This window comes from Penicillium diatomitis, assembly GCF_028827545.1.
Source record: "Penicillium diatomitis strain IBT 30728 chromosome Unknown utg000009l_segment0_segment0, whole genome shotgun sequence".
In the NCBI taxonomy this organism is placed as follows: Eukaryota; Fungi; Ascomycota; class Eurotiomycetes; order Eurotiales; family Aspergillaceae; genus Penicillium; species Penicillium diatomitis.
In genome coordinates this window covers 668,768-687,312 of record NW_026623181.1, presented here as the reverse complement: position 1 = coordinate 687,312, position 18,545 = coordinate 668,768, and the positions used below count along the sequence as shown (strand labels likewise).

General features: G+C 50.0%; 9 protein-coding genes across 9 annotated transcripts; 4 read left to right on the top strand and 5 right to left on the bottom strand.

The window, feature by feature from the left end:
• Nucleotides 1-515: 515 nt before the first annotated feature.
• N7539_006764 (cystathionine beta-lyase STR3) lies at nt 516-2,011 on the top strand (the record flags this gene model as incomplete). The annotated part of the gene is made up of 3 exons (XM_056936365.1): nt 516-731; nt 812-1,855; nt 1,943-2,011. 3 exons carry the CDS (start codon nt 516-518, stop codon nt 2,009-2,011), a joined length of 1,329 nt encoding a protein of 442 aa, XP_056788300.1.
• Nucleotides 2,012-2,502: 491 nt separating this feature from the next.
• N7539_006763 (uncharacterized protein) lies at nt 2,503-3,603 on the top strand (the record flags this gene model as incomplete). The annotated part of the gene is made up of 2 exons (XM_056936364.1): nt 2,503-2,726; nt 2,817-3,603. 2 exons carry the CDS (start codon nt 2,503-2,505, stop codon nt 3,601-3,603), a joined length of 1,011 nt encoding a protein of 336 aa, XP_056788299.1.
• A 1,601-nt stretch (nt 3,604-5,204) lies between these two features.
• Nucleotides 5,205-6,263, bottom strand: N7539_006762 (RTA1 domain-containing protein; the record flags this gene model as incomplete). The annotated part of the gene is made up of 3 exons (XM_056936363.1): nt 5,205-5,656; nt 5,731-5,979; nt 6,074-6,263. 3 exons carry the CDS (start codon nt 6,261-6,263, stop codon nt 5,205-5,207), a joined length of 891 nt encoding a protein of 296 aa, XP_056788298.1.
• Nucleotides 6,264-7,099: 836 nt separating this feature from the next.
• N7539_006761 (RTA1 domain-containing protein) lies at nt 7,100-8,138 on the top strand (the record flags this gene model as incomplete). The annotated part of the gene is made up of 3 exons (XM_056936362.1): nt 7,100-7,268; nt 7,331-7,579; nt 7,669-8,138. Coding segments are annotated over 3 exons (888 nt in total), but the record flags the coding sequence as incomplete, so codon positions are not given.
• Nucleotides 8,139-8,270: 132 nt separating this feature from the next.
• Nucleotides 8,271-9,026, bottom strand: N7539_006760 (uncharacterized protein; the record flags this gene model as incomplete). Its single annotated transcript, XM_056936361.1, has 1 exon — nt 8,271-9,026. One exon carries the CDS (start codon nt 9,024-9,026, stop codon nt 8,271-8,273), a length of 756 nt encoding a protein of 251 aa, XP_056788296.1.
• Nucleotides 9,027-10,600: 1,574 nt separating this feature from the next.
• Nucleotides 10,601-11,041, bottom strand: N7539_006759 (uncharacterized protein; the record flags this gene model as incomplete). The annotated part of the gene is made up of 1 exon (XM_056936360.1): nt 10,601-11,041. One exon carries the CDS (start codon nt 11,039-11,041, stop codon nt 10,601-10,603), a length of 441 nt encoding a protein of 146 aa, XP_056788295.1.
• Nucleotides 11,042-12,712: 1,671 nt separating this feature from the next.
• Nucleotides 12,713-14,390, bottom strand: N7539_006758 (60S ribosomal protein uL30; the record flags this gene model as incomplete). Its single annotated transcript, XM_056936359.1, has 4 exons — nt 12,713-13,172; nt 13,233-13,399; nt 13,614-13,725; nt 14,374-14,390. 4 exons carry the CDS (start codon nt 14,388-14,390, stop codon nt 12,713-12,715), a joined length of 756 nt encoding a protein of 251 aa, XP_056788294.1.
• A 369-nt stretch (nt 14,391-14,759) lies between these two features.
• N7539_006757 (ESCRT-II subunit protein SNF8) lies at nt 14,760-15,608 on the top strand (the record flags this gene model as incomplete). Its single annotated transcript, XM_056936358.1, has 1 exon — nt 14,760-15,608. One exon carries the CDS (start codon nt 14,760-14,762, stop codon nt 15,606-15,608), a length of 849 nt encoding a protein of 282 aa, XP_056788293.1.
• A 1,335-nt stretch (nt 15,609-16,943) lies between these two features.
• Nucleotides 16,944-18,165, bottom strand: N7539_006756 (TDA10 family protein; the record flags this gene model as incomplete). Its single annotated transcript, XM_056936357.1, has 5 exons — nt 16,944-17,095; nt 17,152-17,267; nt 17,327-17,350; nt 17,410-17,912; nt 18,019-18,165. The coding sequence occupies 5 exons, from the start codon at nt 18,163-18,165 to the stop codon at nt 16,944-16,946; spliced, it is 942 nt and encodes a 313-aa protein (XP_056788292.1).
• Between the last annotated feature and the right edge of the window lie 380 nt (nt 18,166-18,545).

Genomic DNA, 18,545 nt, shown 5'->3' with positions numbered 1-18,545 from the left:
ACTAAGACTGCGCTACTGAGATTCATGAACTGTCTGGGCTATCCTAATTTCGGCGAGGGGCATTCCTGCCATATACTGTAGCGTTGTCTCGGGCTCAATTGCGTGCCTCGCGGTCTGATCTCTGCTCTTCTCGAAAGGCCTTGGATCCTTTGCCGTACCCTCAGACGAATCACAGTGGACAAGTCACATGAGCGGACCTTATCTAATCAGAAGTCGTGGATGACGGAATCACATCGGGATGTCATTGGCTCAGTCATGGGACCGGTCAAGGGGAGTCATAGCGAGATGGATTAAGTTATCCGGGGGAGTAAAGAATGGCGGGAGGTTAACATTATTATTATTCTTTCCTGTCCATTCCTGCGACTTTCTCCCGTCTCTCTCCCCATTGAACTTTGACAATAGCTTCTCTGGCCAGTTTCGGGACCCATTGAGCAATTTTGAGGAATCGTACACACTTACCCGCCTACCTTACTTCCCCATCTTCAGTCTATCCGTCTCTGCCCCGCCCTGCAGCGATGTCGGCGTCAGGATCCGGAGCAGCTCATGGAGCTTCAGAGTCGGCGAGCGCAGCGAAGAAGTCATTGCCTCGTGTTGACTTGCATGGCAATGACCTCCCTCCTTCACCTGCACCCTCTAGCCCTCATCCCGGTCGCCGTTACAACATTGCCACCGAGTTGGTCTTCACGGAAGGCAACGATCAGTACAATGCGAGCAGCGTCCCCATCTATCAGGTAAGGTTATCGCGTCTCTGCAGTTTGGACTAGCAATCTCATTGGCAAAGAGCACGTGTTTGTTGACAATCATTTTCCAGAGCGCAACCTTCAAGCAAACTTCCGGCAGTGGCGGTGGAGAGTATGACTACACTCGATCCGGCAATCCTACTCGGACTCATCTCGAGCGACACTTGGCCAAGATCATGTCTGCGCAGCGTGCACTTGTCGTATCATCTGGAATGGCGGCGTTGGATGTCATCACACGGCTCCTTCGACCCGGAGACGAGGTCGTGACTGGCGATGATCTCTACGGTGGTTCGCATCGTTTGCTGAAGTATCTCTCCACAAACGGCGGCATCATTGTTCATCACGTCGACACTACCAATCCTGAGAAAGTCCTGGGAGTCTTGAACTCCAAAACAGCCATGGTCTTGCTGGAAACGCCTACCAACCCGCTTATCAAGATCGTCGATATTCCTCAGATTGCCACCGCTGCGCACGAAGCGAACCCGAACTGTCTCGTTTCGGTAGATAACACCATGATGTCGCCACTCCTTCTGAATCCTCTCGAGTTGGGGGCCGATATCGTGTATGAGAGTGGCACCAAATATTTGTCTGGCCATCATGATCTGATGGCGGGTGTGATTGCGGTGAATGATCTGGCTCTCGGCGAGCGTCTGTACTTCCCTATCAACGCATCCGGCTGCGGTTTGTCGCCATTCGATTCGTGGCTGCTCCTGCGCGGTGTAAAGACTTTGAAGGTGCGCATGGACCAACAGCAGAGCAACGCTCAACAAATTGCCGAGTTCCTCGAGTCGCATGGCTTCAAGGTACGATACCCCGGTCTTCGGTCGCATCCTCAGTATGAGCTACACAATTCGATGGCGCGGGGCGCCGGAGCCGTGCTCTCGTTCGAGACTGGCGATGTGAACGTCAGTGAGCGTATCGTTGAGAGCGCCAAGATCTGGGCTATCAGTGTCAGTTTCGGCTGTGTGAACAGTCTGATCAGTATGCCCTGCCGTATGAGCCATGCCAGCATTGACGCGAAGACGCGGGCGGAACGCGCGATGCCGGAGGATCTCATCCGTCTGTGTGTTGGCATTGAGGATGTGGATGACTTGATTGAAGATCTTCAACGTGCAGTAAGTGTTCCCTCTACCCTTTCGGCGCCTTGCCTTGCCTCTCCCTGCCTTGAAACTGGTCATTTCTAACGACGTTCTTCTCATTAGCTTGTTGAGGCTGGAGCCGTCAAGGTCACTTTGGATGGTATTCACGCGGCGTCAGTTGAATCGTCGTGAGGGATTTCGGATTTGGTTTTTTTCCCCCATATCCTTCAGGATTGGGGCTTGGAAATATTTGATTGTATATAAAGGCGTACCGGGGAATCATCTGAAAATGCTACGAGCACATTTTACCATCGTTCTGATTCTGTTCTTCTGTTCGGGTTTAACGGGTCTTCCTTGATTCTTTATCTCCTTGATTGCATTGTACGAGAGTATTGATCCAACCCAAGCAAACACTCGGTCCCGGAGCGGAGCCGGCATCGGAGTCAGCCGCCCGGGCAATTATCTTCCCGCCGAGCTGCATGCTGACGGTGTCCAGCTCGAGCGATCACATTGCTGATTTCCATTTATTTTGGTGAATCCAGAGTCCTGAACCAGCGCAGCTTGTATACTGTCGACATATTTCTGGAGAGAATTCTGGCATTGTGAACTGACCAGTGCGACATTGACCATTGAATGTGCTATACCTCGGTTCTTGGGAATCATTCCGCAGTCCCATTCTCCATATGAGTATGACTCGCAGCGCTGTCGCGCAAGATACATCATCGCCTATAATACCAGGCTCAGAACACCTGCCAAAGCTTTCTGGAGCTTCCACCCAGGCGCTCCAATCTCCCGTCCCACTCTCAACATGGAATACCTCAAATTTGGGGATGCGACTCGGCATCGACGTCGTCAGTGCGGCCTCCGCTGGCGCGTTGACATGTCCGTTGATTACAATAATTGACCGGTGAGTCCAGCTACGAACGAAGGAAGTCAATTCATCTCGTGATGGACTCGTCATGAACGATCATGCTGACAACATTTAATCCTTTCAAAGAGCTATTATCGAAAAGGCTTCCAAAGGCTTCCCCATTCGCGAAACCATCACGAAGTGCCTCAAATCCATGGTCACCAAACCAGCTGGCTTCTTCCTCGGCACGCCTTTCCTCCTCATTTATACCCTGTACACGTCGACATACTTGACTGCAAACGCAATCGACACCGTGTCTTCCACTCTGCGCAACCAGTCATACTCGACAGTGACGGCGGGTCCAACGAAATTCCTCTCCACGACAGCAGTCAATATGGCCATCTGCGTGTACAAAGATGCGCGATTCGCAAAGATCTTCGGCGCCTCACCACCCCCTTCAACGACCCCTTCACAAAAATCTGGCTCGACCACAACTCCACGTCCAGCCGTTTGCCATCCCATGCCCTCTGCATCCCCTGCAGCGCCCACCATCCCTAAAGTCTCATATTCCTTATTCTGTCTCCGTGATAGCGTGACCATTTTCGCCTCCTTCAACGTTCCCACATTGATCGCACCCTCAATACCGGACTTTATTGCCGCAACGCCGAGCATGAAGGCTGCGACGGCCCAATTCGCGTGTCCGGCTCTGATGCAGTTCTTCAGCACGCCGATGCATCTGCTTGGACTGGATTTGTACAATCGGCAGCCGCTAGGTGGTCTGCCCTGGACTGATCGTCTGGGGCGCATCCGCCGAGACTATATTTCCAGCAGCTTCGCTCGCATGGGCAAAATCGTGCCCGCTTACGGGATTGGAGGTGTTGTCAATGTTCGGATGAGAGCGACTTTGATGGAGCGACTCGAGCAGAAGATTTGATTTTGGTCGGCTGCAGCTGATAAAGTACATGAACATTTTCACCGCCGGTTTTCCTTCTGTTTTAATCTCTCAGCCAAGAGGGCTACGATGCTATGTCTCTTGGATTTCTGACCATCTCCCCTTTCCCCATTTATAGACATATTGTTCGGTTGCGAACTGGGTATCGATCTGGCGTTCTCGGGCTGTCGAGCTTCTAATGATATAGACACCACTGTCCATCTTTGCATTTTCATAATGAAGTCTTTCTATTGCCCTTTGGCTTGGGCGCTCCTCAATTAGTTAACGTCCACATTGACATTGATTATGATGTGTTGCGCATCTTGCGGTGTACCTGTATCTAGATTTTCTTGCTAGACTTGACGACGGTTCCGGATCCTGTTGAATACGCCTACTTGATCACGCATCGTCACATCTACATGTTTCCCTGTAATGGGGTTGAATCACAGTGCCCTACATGTATGCTTCAACGAGCTTGGGATCCTGGAAGGTTAAATTCCCACGAGGCGTCTCCCTACTACTACGAAGCTCCGTTAACGCAGTCTGTGAGGGATGAGTAATATTAGATAGACCTCCAGCCGCTTTCTCTCCAGAATATCACTCATCTTGAATGGTATCCTCACTTTGATTTCAAAAGCCATTATAGGCCTAAACAGGTTCGTTTTGCAGGGTACACATTCGATCCTGGAAGAGTAACCTATCCCAGCAGTCGCTGGGCAAGGGCCAAACGCATGGTGAGATTGAGGCGCGGAATAAGCCCGCCCCCCCATGAATAGGGTATCTTCTCAGCGGCCGGTAGCGGCCGCAACTTCATGTAAGACGTTCATATTGAATTATTGTCTGGGTGCCAATTTTGAATGACTATCTGTCTACATCATGCATCCTACGAGTCGGTCTGAAGATTTTGGAGCTCATAGAATTGGTGTTGGGATCCACCTGCAGTCATCAGCCCTGGAAGGTGGGTAAGTTGGGGCTGGAGTTTAGGTAGTTAGTTACTGATTTACGTTCTACATGCGATGTACTTGCCGAGTCCTCTCAAGTTGAACTTGGGTATATGAGAAGAATCAGCTGCTCATAAATTTCCATTTAATCTGTGTTCCTGCTCTATTGACAATGGACATGGGGTGTAATACAGAAACGAACCAATCGCTCGAGCAATTATGAGAAGGGTTGTTTACACTGAATGACTCGGCAGTGCACTAGGTTTGAATCATTGGACATGAAGTATTGATCAGCGGTACAATGAAGATACAGTAGGAGCTTGGCGTCAATGAATAACGTGATACTGACTTGCACACTTATGCTGGTGATTTCCAAGACGCTCAAACACGCCAACACACGCTATTTACAGGAAGTCCACAGACGGAAAACGGGGAAAGAATGGAATCATTCGACTCTTCTGGCATATTGAGATAGACCGCGGTATTGGAACAATGTTGGTCGGCAAGAGCCTTACTGTGTCGACCTAGAAGCTGCACCTGCTTCTATCGTAGAAAAGCAGTTTCTGAATTGTAGACAAGAGAATACAACAATATCAGTCATAGCAGCTTAACTGCGCAACCAATCGATCCCGGGTATTTGTGCGCTCAAGCAATAGACATTACTCATGGATAAGTCAATCTCTCCTCACGACCACCTGTCAACATCTCAACTTCGTCGGCCTTCTGATAAGTATGTCCCCCCAGCAACTTGCTCGGATGGAAAACGACGAGTACCAGACAACATATCAGCATTAAAGTACCATCAAACACATAGAGAAACGCCTCCTTGCTCTGAAGAGCACCATCACTTCCCTGGGCATATTCAACCACACGGTAAATCGATCGGACCATAATCAAGCCACTGACGGCATAAAGAACCTTCATGCAGCGAATCCAAGGAATAGTGCTGTCTCCCATGTAACGAAGCGGCGAGGCGGCCATGCGACGATGGAAGATGACCGAGGCGAGGATGAAGAACCCGAAGAAGAATAATTGAACAAACAGACCGCCGAGGATCATGTGTTCGCCCATGTTGACTTGATCGGGCGTTTTGGCACTAGCAAGAAAGCCTCCGCCTAGACGATTCGCGTTCTTCAGTCATCTCGCATCTCACCCGACACCTTACTGCAGGGGGATGCTGCTAACATACCTCCAGACTGCATCATGAACGACAGAACATCACCGATGACAAATATTTTCGTCAACCAGGACGGTCGTATAATGGAGCTCGAGCCAGCATTCAAGGCAACAATCAGTCGACCGAGAATCATATAGATAGAGGCCGCAAAAAGGGCCGGAGCGAGTAGGAGGAAGAGACTCTGGCCGATGTAGGGCTTCAACTGCCAGTCAGGTGTTTCGGTCGAGTTGATGTATCTGCATAGGTAACCGATAGCTTCGACTACGGTAGATTCGTGCGATCGATGGTCAGTTTCGCCAAAAGACCGCATGGTTTGCAAGGGTGAAACGACATGTACGAGGCTTCAGAGACTTACATGTAACCCCGATGGTAAATGAAATCATGAACCAACTTCGAGCCCGAATCAATTGGACCAAATGAATGAGAGTTGCAAGCCCAAAAACGGCACAGAAAGGAATGGCCGAGGCCTCTGACGGGTCGTAGTTGTATAGCTTGTAGGTCATTATAAGGGATGAAAAGAATGGATGGGTTGCAAAGTCGGACAGTCTGTCGCCGCAGACACGGTCTTATAGAGTCGCGGAATGGTCATTTTCATTTCTCGTGGGCAGTGGAGCCTCGAGAGTCGAGCTTGACTTGATCTATTCCTGTCATGGAAGCTAGCTGGTTGCCCTGCCGATCTGAAGAGGGAGCCGCTCCATAGATTTGCATTGGGCCATGGTAATCCTCGTCCAGTGGCATTCTGAAACGTGAACTGAGTGGCATGGATCTTAGCAAGAATGGCCTTCTGATTTTGAGCGCTCGGGAAATACCTCGCATTTCTTGTGCTAAGAAAGACCTGCGGATGGAATCCATGAAATAATGTGTCTTGGCTCCTGAAATCCGTGAGATGACACCGTCTTGTCTTGTGCAAGTCTTTCTCATCTTGGAAATCGAGCACGAATACGATGATGGCGGCAACGACAAAGTTTGATTGGGAACGGGGCAGAAAGAGCCTCCACCTTGAGCACTCGCCCCGTCAAAAAGTCGAGATGAAGATCCACTTTGGATGTTCCCGAATAGGAAATAAACAAGAGTACGAGGTAGAATGTCTTTTTTTAAACTCAACATGCAGGTACATAGGCAACCGTTTGGCAAGACACAGCCTTGTCCAAGAGTATGAGGCGACCTTCCGCAAATGGATAATTCCAAGGCTTCTGTTTTCCCTTTTAGCGTTGATAAACTTGAAGGATTTTCCACGCAAGGCGGAATGGGCGAGTTATAAGAACCTCGATTGTCCCCTGTCAGATTGATGATTCACTCCTAGGAAACTAGATCAAGGGTTTTTGTGAATCACTCGGCCCCAGTCCTATTTTGATTACAATCTCCTCTCGCATATTCAGTGCCGACTCAGGTTTACGCTGCAATGGAGTTCGTCTTCTATTACTTCACGCCCTCAATGGCAGCGGCAGTCATCTTCACCCTGCTATTCGCCTCCTCTAGTCTTCTACACCTCTATCAACTTGTTCGAACAAGGACATGGTTTATGATTCCTTTCTGTGTCGGCGCCGTGTGTAAGTTGAAATCTGAAATCCTCGTTCCGGTAGTTCATGGAACTAATGTCTTTGGCTTACAGTGGAAACAATTGGTTACATTGGACGTATATTGTCTTCAAAAGAAGCACCGGACTTCACCAAGGGTCCTTATATCATGCAAAGCGCCTTGATCCTGATCGCGCCGGCTTTCCTCGCTGCCAGCATTTACATGACTCTCGGACGCATCATTCACATGCTTGATGCAGAGAAGATCTCCCTGATCAGAGTCGGCTGGCTCACGAAGATTTTTGTCGGCGGTGATGTTCTTTCTTTCTTGATGCAAGCCTCCGGTACGGTTCATTCTTCGTACTTCCAAGTTACTTCGCATTTGCCAGATTCTCTCTCGTCGAGTGACAGGTATTGACAGCTCTATCTCCAGGTGCCGGGATTCTCGTCAGCAGCTCGAATGGCCCCTCTACTGGCGAGCACATTATCATCGGTGGTCTGTTCGTTCAAATAGTCTTTTTCGGCCTGTTCGCCATCAGTGCAGTCATTTTTCAGACACGAGTGAACAAAGCGCCAACAGGCCGATCGATCGAACTGAAGCACATCTGGACACGCCACATGATGGCTCTCTACGTGGCTAGCATCTTGATCCTGATTCGATCCGTCGTCCGTGTGGTCGAATACCTTGAGGGTTACGATGGATATTTGATGAAGCATGAGGTCTTTATATATGTGTTTGATGCCCTTCTCATGTTCATCACTGTGCTTGCCCTGATCTATGTGCACCCAAGCCAGATCAATGTCTTGATTGGGAGAGGTACGAAGTATTCTGAGAAGGCTGTTCGGATCCATGTGTATACTCCGACTTCGGTACTTGAGATGGATCGCTCAACTGATGTGTGAAAAAGCACATGAATGTTTCAGGGACAACCGACAGTTTTGAGTGATGATTCCAAATTGAAAATGACATGGTCATGATGAAAGTGGCATATCGGCATAGATAACATATACGGTAAAAAGGTTGACAAAGCTTATTTATCTCAAAACTTGCACTATAGGCCATGTAATGTGACACTGCCAGTCGGAATGAAGTATTTGCACGATTTCTCCGAGCACAATCCGCCCCCATGGTCCGATACACCAATTATGCCGGACGTGGTGAAGTAGTACGCAGAAATGGGCCAGAATCACCAGCGCAAGAGGCTCACGGTTCCTCAATTCGTCCAAGTAGTATTTTGAAGATCCAATGGCCCAGCCACCAACGAAAGTGAGCGAGCCTGGCTCCGTGAACGCGAAGCGACCTAGAGATCTCAAGCTATTTATCGATGATTCGTACAGGTCCTTTTTGTGGGCTGGGAAATCGCGACCATATTGAGCATTCAGCTTGTCGAGACGGGCCAGCGCCTCGCCAAAGTCGTTCGGTAGCACAGTGCCGTCGTCACTAATATCAAAGATAGGCGCAAAATTGCTTTTGCGAAGGAAGTCCGACGCATGAGTGATGATCGTATGGACTCCACGTGTCAGAATCAGTAGATCGATCAAAGCGTTCACACTGGGCCCGTCATCGGTATTTGAGCAGTGCAGGGCGCTTGCAAAGCTGAAGACCACTGCGATGCCCGCGAAGCTCATCATCGCCTTGGCGTTGGACTCGTCGATCTGCTGCAATTGCTCGTGGAAAAGAGCCAAAGCCTCGCTTTTGTGCGAGATCGCGAGATCGAGCCACTCTGCCTGGCGGCCATCTTGCCGCAGGTGGACAAAATGCAAGGCGGACATGGCCAGGATGCCGTGCATTAGGAACGGCGCGTGAAGTGCCTCTTGGAGAGCTGAGATCTGCCACACCCGCCGCGACTCCTCGTTTCGTGCGCATAGCTTATGCGTATGCATCACCCATTGGAGCTCCAGGGCCAGATGATCGAAATTGAGAGGAGCGACTCCAGTGGTGGCATTCGCGGAAGGGGCGTAATGAGTAAGATCGGGAGTTGAGGGTTGTGGGCTGTTATTTCTCGTTGAGGAGTTTGCGACCTGCGGTGGCGTTCTTGAAGCAGTTTCTGATCTCCTCGATCTACCTGTCGTCAAGATAAACGGCGATGCCGTCACGTAAACACAGGTGTCATGGCGTTGTGTGCAATTTACACACGCGGGCCGGCCCTCATCGCACTATTACAAGTGAGCTTTCAAAAAACTACTCCATCAATTTTTTTTGTTATTGATACTCGTAGAAAGCGGGGACCATCTCACCTTGACTCTTCTCTTCTTGCAGTTGCTGCAGCCGAGCCGTGACTTCTGATGGGAGCGGCGTGTGCGCATCACGAAAATCCACGACTCCTGTCCGCAGTCAATCTTCCTTCAAGTGGTAAAGCTGTGGCTGCAGATCTGTCGTACTCGTGTCAGGGTTTGACACTCAAATACGAAATGAGGAGGCTCACGAGAAAAATAAACCAAGAAACGAGCGAGATCGAGAGCACAAGTACTTGCAGCCTGCAGGCGTCAAGAGTGAATCCACTTTGACCGCATCAGGCAGCTGTCTCGAATACGAGAGCAGCCCCGCATGGAGATTTTGTCCGCCAATCACAAAGGGTAGCCAGTCAAACTTTAAATTTCGTCGGGTCGTGCGAGAAACAGCATCGACTTCAAGCAGTTCGGAGGTGTTTGAGACATCACGTCTGATGTGAGACGCCCTGAATGATTACTTCATGGAAGGTTTCTTGTCACCTCTATGGAGTGTGTATTAATTGAGCCCCGGCAGCACCTCTCCAGCTCTAGTGTCGAGTGATGGTGCATCCTTGCAGAATCACACAAACTACTTTGGCGTCAGTAGGTCGACCCTATGTTTGATTCACGAGCTCCTAGTCCAATCGTGTACGGAACAGCTTGGCCCATCTAGTCACAGCATCTCGTGTGATTCTAGCACAATGACACTATTTCCGCAATGCGAGACGCATGAGCATCAGTCTACGACAGAATGGACTTAAGGTATCTGCGGTAAAAATCAGGGCGAGACTGCCAATGGATTTCCATACGAAGCAATGAGGACTTGACTGATTTCTGCCTGCATCCAACGAGATACATTGAAATAAGTGGGACTCGGTACAAAGGCTGCTCAAAGACACAGTAATCGCCCAGCGAGATGAATTCACTGTGTTTCTCGTCGTATACCATGCCCAGGCCTGCGCGCTGGAACGACGGAGCAATTCGCAAATGATCCAGCTCGGTGAACGGCTTAAATCCGATGCATTTCGCTTCATTAATAGAAATCTCTCCAAAGATCTCTGTCCTTGTCTATATAGCCCGTCAGCTGCATAAAGTCGGTCATATGCCTCTCTGCCACAAGTCATGCTACGATATCCTTCTTTCAACATGTTTCTTCAGAGACGGTCCTCACTGTCAGGATTCTCTGACGGCCTGGAATATTCGCACCATCCGTCGTTCTTCAGCAGCATAATCGAAAAGTCCTTCAGCCCATCTTCCTGCATCCCACGCAAGCGTTTTGCGTGCACTGCGAGATAGAATTGGCTCCACCGTCCTGGACTCTCGAGATCATCCCAGATGTGGCTCTTGTCAGGAACGTGACAGCACAGTGTCAGTTGAAGTTGACTAAGAATAGCATTGTCTTCCAAAACGCGCAATGTCTTGTCAAAGTCCCACTCCCGCGCCCATCCTTGCCATTCCTCTCTGGGTGTGCAACCAAAGGGATTATAGCTGGAAGCGGCTCTGATCTCAGGCTTTAAAACCTTCGCAGGAAGGTAGCAGGTGAGCTTGCGCACCGAGAGTCTAAGGCAATTGATGAAAAACGTGGAAGCAGACATTTCGATTCATCCCACGACATTTGAACCTTGTCTCTATATCCCAGGACCATAATTTTAATGTGATTCTGCGAATAGAAGATCTGCGTGGCTCTTTGGTTGAACATACGAGTAACCAAGAAAGTGGACAGGAGAAAGCGCCAGCACCTGCAGCGTCGGGCAGCAACAAGATCGCTTTGTTCGAGAATCATTATGCAAATTTCTTCCGGTAGATCAAGGTATCGAAAACTCATCGCCTTGGCAACTGCGGGCTAGTGTATCAAACGCTCCCTTATTTGTGAGATGACTCGCCAACTCATCTGCCAGCTCGCTCATTATTCAAGTGGACACTTCTTACACAAACGGTAGGCTTCGAATCAAGTCGGCTACCGGCGCCACGGGTTTTTTTTTTTTTTTGTAAATGGACCAAAGGAGAGAAAATTTCAAGGTTCCCTCCTGAATCTTTTCACTCAGCAATGAGAACTCCTGGCTACATCTGGAGTCAAGCCCTGAGGCGTGGATCGGCATTCAAGTTCTGCTTCAATGTGCATACAGCAGCCACCAACATCCATGTCTTCAAGGATTATCAGTTCTCAATCGCTCATAATGAAGGCTGAGTCTTAGAGGTTTCAGGTATCTCGGTCCTTGAATCCGATTTGACAGAGTGTTTCGAGTGGCCATGGGAAAACAAAGGAAAGATGGAAGCGGTTGCGAGAACAGAATTAATCTTTCACTTCCCGGGAAACCTCTCTAGCAATGCGAAACAGCTGAGTAGGGCAACGACGTTCGGAACTGCCAAATACGAAGCAGTCACGATATAGCCTCGGAAGTTGGCTGCTGTCAAGGCAGACACAGAGCCATTCACCCTGGAAAGAACGGCTCGCAGACTCGGCCTCATCTTTTTAATCATCTTCCCAGGTCTCCAAATGAAGCAGGCAGTTTTGCGACAGGCCGATAAAGGCGTAAACTCGCTCCCGAACTTGCTAAGGCAAGTCGAGGAACGTAGGTCTCGAGGGATCCAAGGGAACACGAGCGAGAGGGCGAACCCACGTCATCTCGCTTTGGGGCTTTTAATTTCACTGGTGTAGTATTGACAGGATACACAAAAAGAGAGATCCATGTCCCAGTAGTAGAGAGAATTGGGCATAGAACCAAGGAGACCCGACGATGAGCAACACCACGGCTTATCGTCGGCTGCGTGGCTTGGAAAGCCAAGGTCATTCGGAAAATCGATATTGATCTGGAGGGCTTGAGTGAAGAATACGCAGTGCCTAATCGAGGACGGACAGGCTCAGCCGAAGGAAGTACTGACTCGGCCGTAGCCGAATGGAAATACTAAGCGTCGGGAAACCTTACTGTAAATGATAGGGCGAGGAAAGGCTCTCACACGAGCTTCAAGATTGACGTCCGAAATCCCAATTTTTCCGGCACCCAGGAAGACCTAGTCAGAGTGATGCAGACAGAACAGGACTTACATCGCACCATGATCTACAAGAAGACGAGTATTGCGGGTTGTCTGAAGCATTGAATTACCGGAAATCCTAGACCATTGTATCGCTAATTGACAAGATGATAAACACAGCCCGTGTGCAAAACAAACAACCCGTAAACTAATCGTGGAATTTTTTGGTAGCTGAGGCACTTCAATTTACATGTTGCGACTCAACCTCGACATCTGCTCATGAGAGAGATAATCTAGTTCATCTGGCGGATGAGAGCGTTGATGTTCTCCTCACGGTTACCCAGGTCACCACCCTCGATGTAGTGCTTGAACTTGCGAGTGCGGAAACCACCAGTGGGGTTGGAGAGCTTGAAGGGCCACAGGAAGTTGTTGGCCTGCTTGAAGTTGGGGCCAACGGTGTAGATCTCGTGGATCAAATCCTCCATACAGACAATGCCGTACTTGCCGAGGTTCTCCTCGATGATCTGGTTGTCGGTAAGAGCAACACGCTGCTTGTCGACCTTGCCGTAACCGCGCTTGTACATGAGCTCGCGGACGGACTTCAGGTTGGGGTAACCGTAGGCGATGTAGGGGTTGACGATGGTCAACATCTCCTGGGTGGCCTTGGTCAGGCGGATGAAGACACCGCTGTTGATCTGGAGCAGACGAAGGAGCTGCAGGATCTTGCGGGGCTTGGGGGCAATCTTGTTGATACTATATGGGACAGGTCAGTGTCGAGCGACAGGTGGAGGATAACGAGCAGAATTAGCTTACCCCTTGATACGGACAACGAAGACCAACTTGGGCTCATCGTCAACGTAGAAGTTACCCTCCTGGCGGGCAACGCGGGCCAGGCGGATCTTCTCGCGCTCTGCGTCACGGTACTCCTTGACGTAGGACTCGGCGCGCTTGAAGATGACACCACGCTTCTCCTTGTTGGCCTGAGTCGAAGAAATCAGATTAGCAAGGAATTCTTGACGGTTCGTTTGATGATTGCGGAATTCCAGGTGACATCAACAAAGTATCAGCCCCGAAAGATGGTTAACAGGCGACAACATTGACCAGTGGTCTAGTCGCGTGGTTGGTGTTTTCATCATATTGTTGGAAGGTGTGTCATGATAGAGGGGGAAATGAGGGAAGGGGGATATTGCCTACCTTCTTCTTGGCCTCAACCTCGGCGCGACGCTCAGCGCGGGCAGCCTCTTGGCTCTTGCGCTTCTTGAGGAGGGTCTCGGGGACGAGGACCTGGTCCTGGGAGGGGACGGAGCTGGTGTTCGGTTAGTATAGTGCGTCCACGCGATCATGTATGACATGAAACAACCCGTCGAGTGTAAAGAACTGCAGCATTGAGCGCCACATTCTCAACTGGAAACGTAGAAACATGATAAAAAACTCGACGAATAATTTTAATCAGTGAGGAAGACACAGCGCAGGGGTCAAAGTTGACAAGTCATCGGGTACTTGTTGGCATATTTCAGCGCAACGTTCGCGATGGACTTCTCTTCTCACATGCTGCCGTGCAATTCCTCATCCGACAAGACCCTAAACCAAAGTTCAGGAAGTATTTGTTGACGCTTTCCGTTCCCACAGTGCACCATCTGCTTTTGCCACATCAGGTGCACTACGTACGAGAGCTGACAACAATGATTTTGGAAGAGAAGATGTCTCGACATCTTCAACCTCAAGACTCCGATCCCAATTTCCTCAACCGAGTCCACTTCAAAATGTGTCGAACATATCTTGGTGGTTGATCGAGCGGGAAAAGGGCGCAGGAAGGATCGAGCTGGTGCCTATCGGTCACTTGCGACAGCAGAGGATGACCGTAGCATTTCCAGCGAGAAAAGGACGACTATACTGGAACCTCACAATCTCGGATGGACTGCGTCAGTCAGATTGGAATCAAAGGGTATCATACGTAGGAGTAGGGGCCATTTTGAAGATCCGGCAAGGTCGATTGTCGAAGGTTGTCGTAGAAAAGTTCCGTGAAGGAAAAAGATTGAAGAACAAGAAGGGTAGATTCGCTTGTGTGGGTTATGGGTCCACTAACCTGTTCTAGACTAGCCACTATCCAAAACCCACTAAGCCCCTTTTGATCCTGTACCCTTATCGACACGATAAGCGGATAAGGGCTAGATCACGGTCAGATGACTTGGACCTCGGTCATCGCCCGCGTGCACGCCCCCGCCTGGGCAAGCTGGTACTCATCTCAGCACCTGTGTTCGGGCTGGGTATCTTGAACCAACTTTTAAAGGATAGCGCAGGTCACGCATAATATTTCTATCACTTCATCTTCTTCCCGACATGTCTCGTCGTGGCGTTGGTCTCGGGACCTTCGCCAACAGAACCCAAGCCTCGCAGTCCTTTGCCACTCATGGCGCCAACTTGCGCTCCACCCATCTGGCGTCTCTTCAAACGCAGCTGTCCGTGTTCCAATCCTTGCTCCACACCTTTGCACTTGAGCACAGCTCCACCATCAAGTCCAATCCGACATTTCGCGCGGAGTTCGCACGCATGTGTAATACCATTGGTGTTGATCCACTGGCCGCGAGTAATGTGAAAGGAAAGAATGGGCGGCGTGGAGTCGGCGAAGGAGGGAGCTTCTGGACGCAGATCATGGGCGGCGACATGAATGACTTTTACTTCGAGGTTGCAGTCCGAGTTGTGGAGCTGTGTCGAGACACCCGAGATGAGAATGGTGGATTGATCGGGGTGGAAGAGTGCCAAAAGCGCGTACGCAAGGGGAAAGCCATCGGTAGTGGGTTGGAGGTCTCAGAGTACGCTTTGCTCGGGTGGAAGCGCAACTGCAACCATCAAGTTCATACTGACACTTTTCGCAGGGACGACATTCTTCGCGCAGTGAAGTCCTTAGAGCCACTTGGCTCCGGCTTCTCTATCGTGCATGTCGGCAGCAAGAAATACATTCGTTCGATACCAAAGGAGCTGAATACTGATCAAGCTACCGTACTCGAAGTGATTCAAGTGCTTGGTTACGTGAGCGTATCAATGCTGAAGCTAAATCTGAATTGGGAAAAGGCAAGAGCGCAAACGGTCATCGATGACCTGCTCGCTGATGGTCTCGTTTGGCTCGATGCTCAAGGACCTGAGAATGAATACTGGTCCCCTCAGAATCTCTTGGACGATAGTGGATGATCAACCACGTCATCTGTCATTTCAACGAACGTAGGATTTACCATTTATCACCCAAACACCTCGCCGAGCCTTTCAGCAACAAGAACAAGGACTTTGATGCAGTCTGTGTTGCTTGCATGCACCATTGGCCATCCCCTAGGCCGTATGCTTGTGCTGCGGAAGCACTCGGCTGACTGATGATCACGGAGATATCAGAAATTCTGGCCATCAGATGCCCTCCTGCCATGTCTTCCGCACTCCTTCTCGGGCCTGCTCGATACTAACATCGTTTGAGTCTTAAAGGCTACGCAGTGTGCCTGGTCCTGAACAGAGCAGTCAGGTGTGCTGACGGCATATAAGGTTTCGTAAATCAATTCTGTTTCAGTAGCAAAAGTCATGAAACGAGTTTTGCCTTTTTGCTCCGTTAATTAGAATATACATCAAGAATCCAATGTAATGTCTGATATCGTTCCCTGTCCGGTCCTTGGTGTGTCCTGTCCTGTCATGTCCGGTAAAGAGATAGGTCAATCTGCTCAGCGGGAACTGATAGATGTCTTGACCTTCAAAATTACATCATTGTCCAACAATGGATTGCGGCCATCGGCCCGAGTAGGCGCCCGTGCAGTGACCTTGGTATGTACAATCTCTAAAAGACTAGAAGTGATACCATTGACAGGTGGGCGGGCTGCCTCCAAAAATATTGCGTCCGAAATTTGTCTCCTCGTACCCTACATACCTTACCAGTCTTGATTGTAGGTTTGACCTGATGGACATAGGTAGGCAATTTCATGAAATGCATGTTGTATGCATACACACTCATGAGAACTTTTCGACCAAGGACAGCTTTTTTACTGGAACGTGACTTCGGAGGCGGAGGAACTGGACTAACCATATTCGTCTGATGATGGAACATTTTGATCAACGTCCAACGGAAAATTCACCAATTTCACCGAGCACCTGCCCGAATACATTGTCAGGCTCAGCTATATATTTTACATTTGGCCCGCGCACGCCCATTATCCCCCGGCCGACGGGACGGGAGCGGAGTGGAGCGTATCGCGCGACCTATCTACTTGTTAAATGGTAGGTAACTTACCAGGGCTATCATTACTGGCCGATAGTTTTGCAATGTTAAACCAGGGTATACTTTGACATATCTACAGGCGATATATTGGCAAAAGTAGAGAAACTTGATCAGGACCTTTGGTTGAGGGGCTTTAATTGGTGTTGAAAAACAATTCTATACTGATTCGTCAGGTGTTTGTCAAGCGCATCCATACCGCGCGCGCAATGCTCTGCTCTCCTTGTTGCAGTGGTGGGCTCGGCTCACTGGGCAAAACCCATTCGGTGCGCAACTCAAATCTGAATTATCTCCTCGACTCGTCGGTCGCGATTAACCACCAGGCGAAGCTGTCTTCCCTGCCAATCAAGCGAATTTGCGGCCCCTGTTTGGGGCCTGAAAACGCCCTCACGGAGCGATTCCGTGAAAATTTCGTAGGAGGGATAGTCTAAAGTGATGTGAGGCCTGGCACAAGAAGGATAAAAAGGGCCGAGGAAGACTTACAACCGTCAACAAAGTCCTTGACCTGATCCTCAGACATCCCGTTACCTGTTGCGGCGCGCAAGGTACGCTCTTGCTCCTGTCGCCATTCATAGACGAATCTGGGGTCTTGGGCATCGCTGTGGACAGGATGTTAGCAGGATGTAAGAGCATGCGGTCGTCGCTTTTCAAAGCATACATGTGAATCAGCGCGTCGAGTTTGCTATCATCTCAGTCAGTCCAGAAGTCTCGCGGGGCCATGGGAAGATTTTTTGCACATACTCGGTCAGAACATTGTACCGTTTCAATGCCTCATTCACTGCTTGAATATCCTCGTACTTGAGGTGTCCCAGCCTTCCTTGATAGTTGCCGCTCTCCTTTGCTCGAACCGCGCTCTCCCATTTGGTGTGGAGGGTCTGCTCATCGCATGCCCGGAATCCGACACACCACCCTTCGAATATGATCACCTTAACTTTCTTTTGACCTTCACGATTCACAACAGTCCATTGCGAGTCGGGAACGCGGTCGCCCTGACCGGAAAAGGCAGATTTGTCATATTGCGGGATGGCTGTGGGCTGCTCTGAAGCGAGAGAATTGAAAACTTGGACACCGAGATCAAGGTCATGTGTGGAAGGCTGACCGCGGTGCTGCAGCAGTGGGTTTGTTGGATGGGCTCTCGCGAGGGCGAGCTGGTCGGCGTGGGTTAAATAAATGTCGTCCAGCGACAATGTGATTACAGACAGCGAGTATGGCTCGGAGCGAAGTAGGTCTTGTAGTGTTGAGACCTGCACAGCATAGCAACATTAACTTGTTTGACCCGAGGAAGCACGGTGACCGAGCTATTCTAACTTCCGAGGCACGCTCATTCTGAGCCAAGACGGAGCAACTTACTAACACAGTCTTGCCGGCGCCTTGCACGCCATTGAGCCCCAGAAAGAATGGCGGGGTATTATAGGGATGCCGTGCTGTGTGGATACGCAAACGCTCCAGCAGAAATGGGATGCAGTACTTCGACTTATCGTCCACGATCTCTATCATGGTGCTGGTATTCTTCTTTTTCTCGGATGGGATGCTCGGCAGCGTCTTCTCCGGTCGGGGAAACCTGGGGTTTTTGAAATGCCCCGCCGGGGGGTCACTTACGCGACACGTCGGCACCACTTTCTCCCTCTCGCGCGAGTAGTGAAGGATCTCGGCCGCCGAGCGAATTGAGGATCAAAGTCCCTTTTACAATTTACTCAGCCAGTCCAGAGATATATTCGAAGTCTGGGCATCGACGGGTGAACGCTTGAAGCCTACACCTTCTTGCACGTCGATAAGATCCCGTCCAGATGCACGTGGCCATGACGTTTTCAGAGGCTCAGACACTCGGACATTCTTTCGGGTCACGAGTCTAGTTCCGTCCCATTCACCACCGGGCA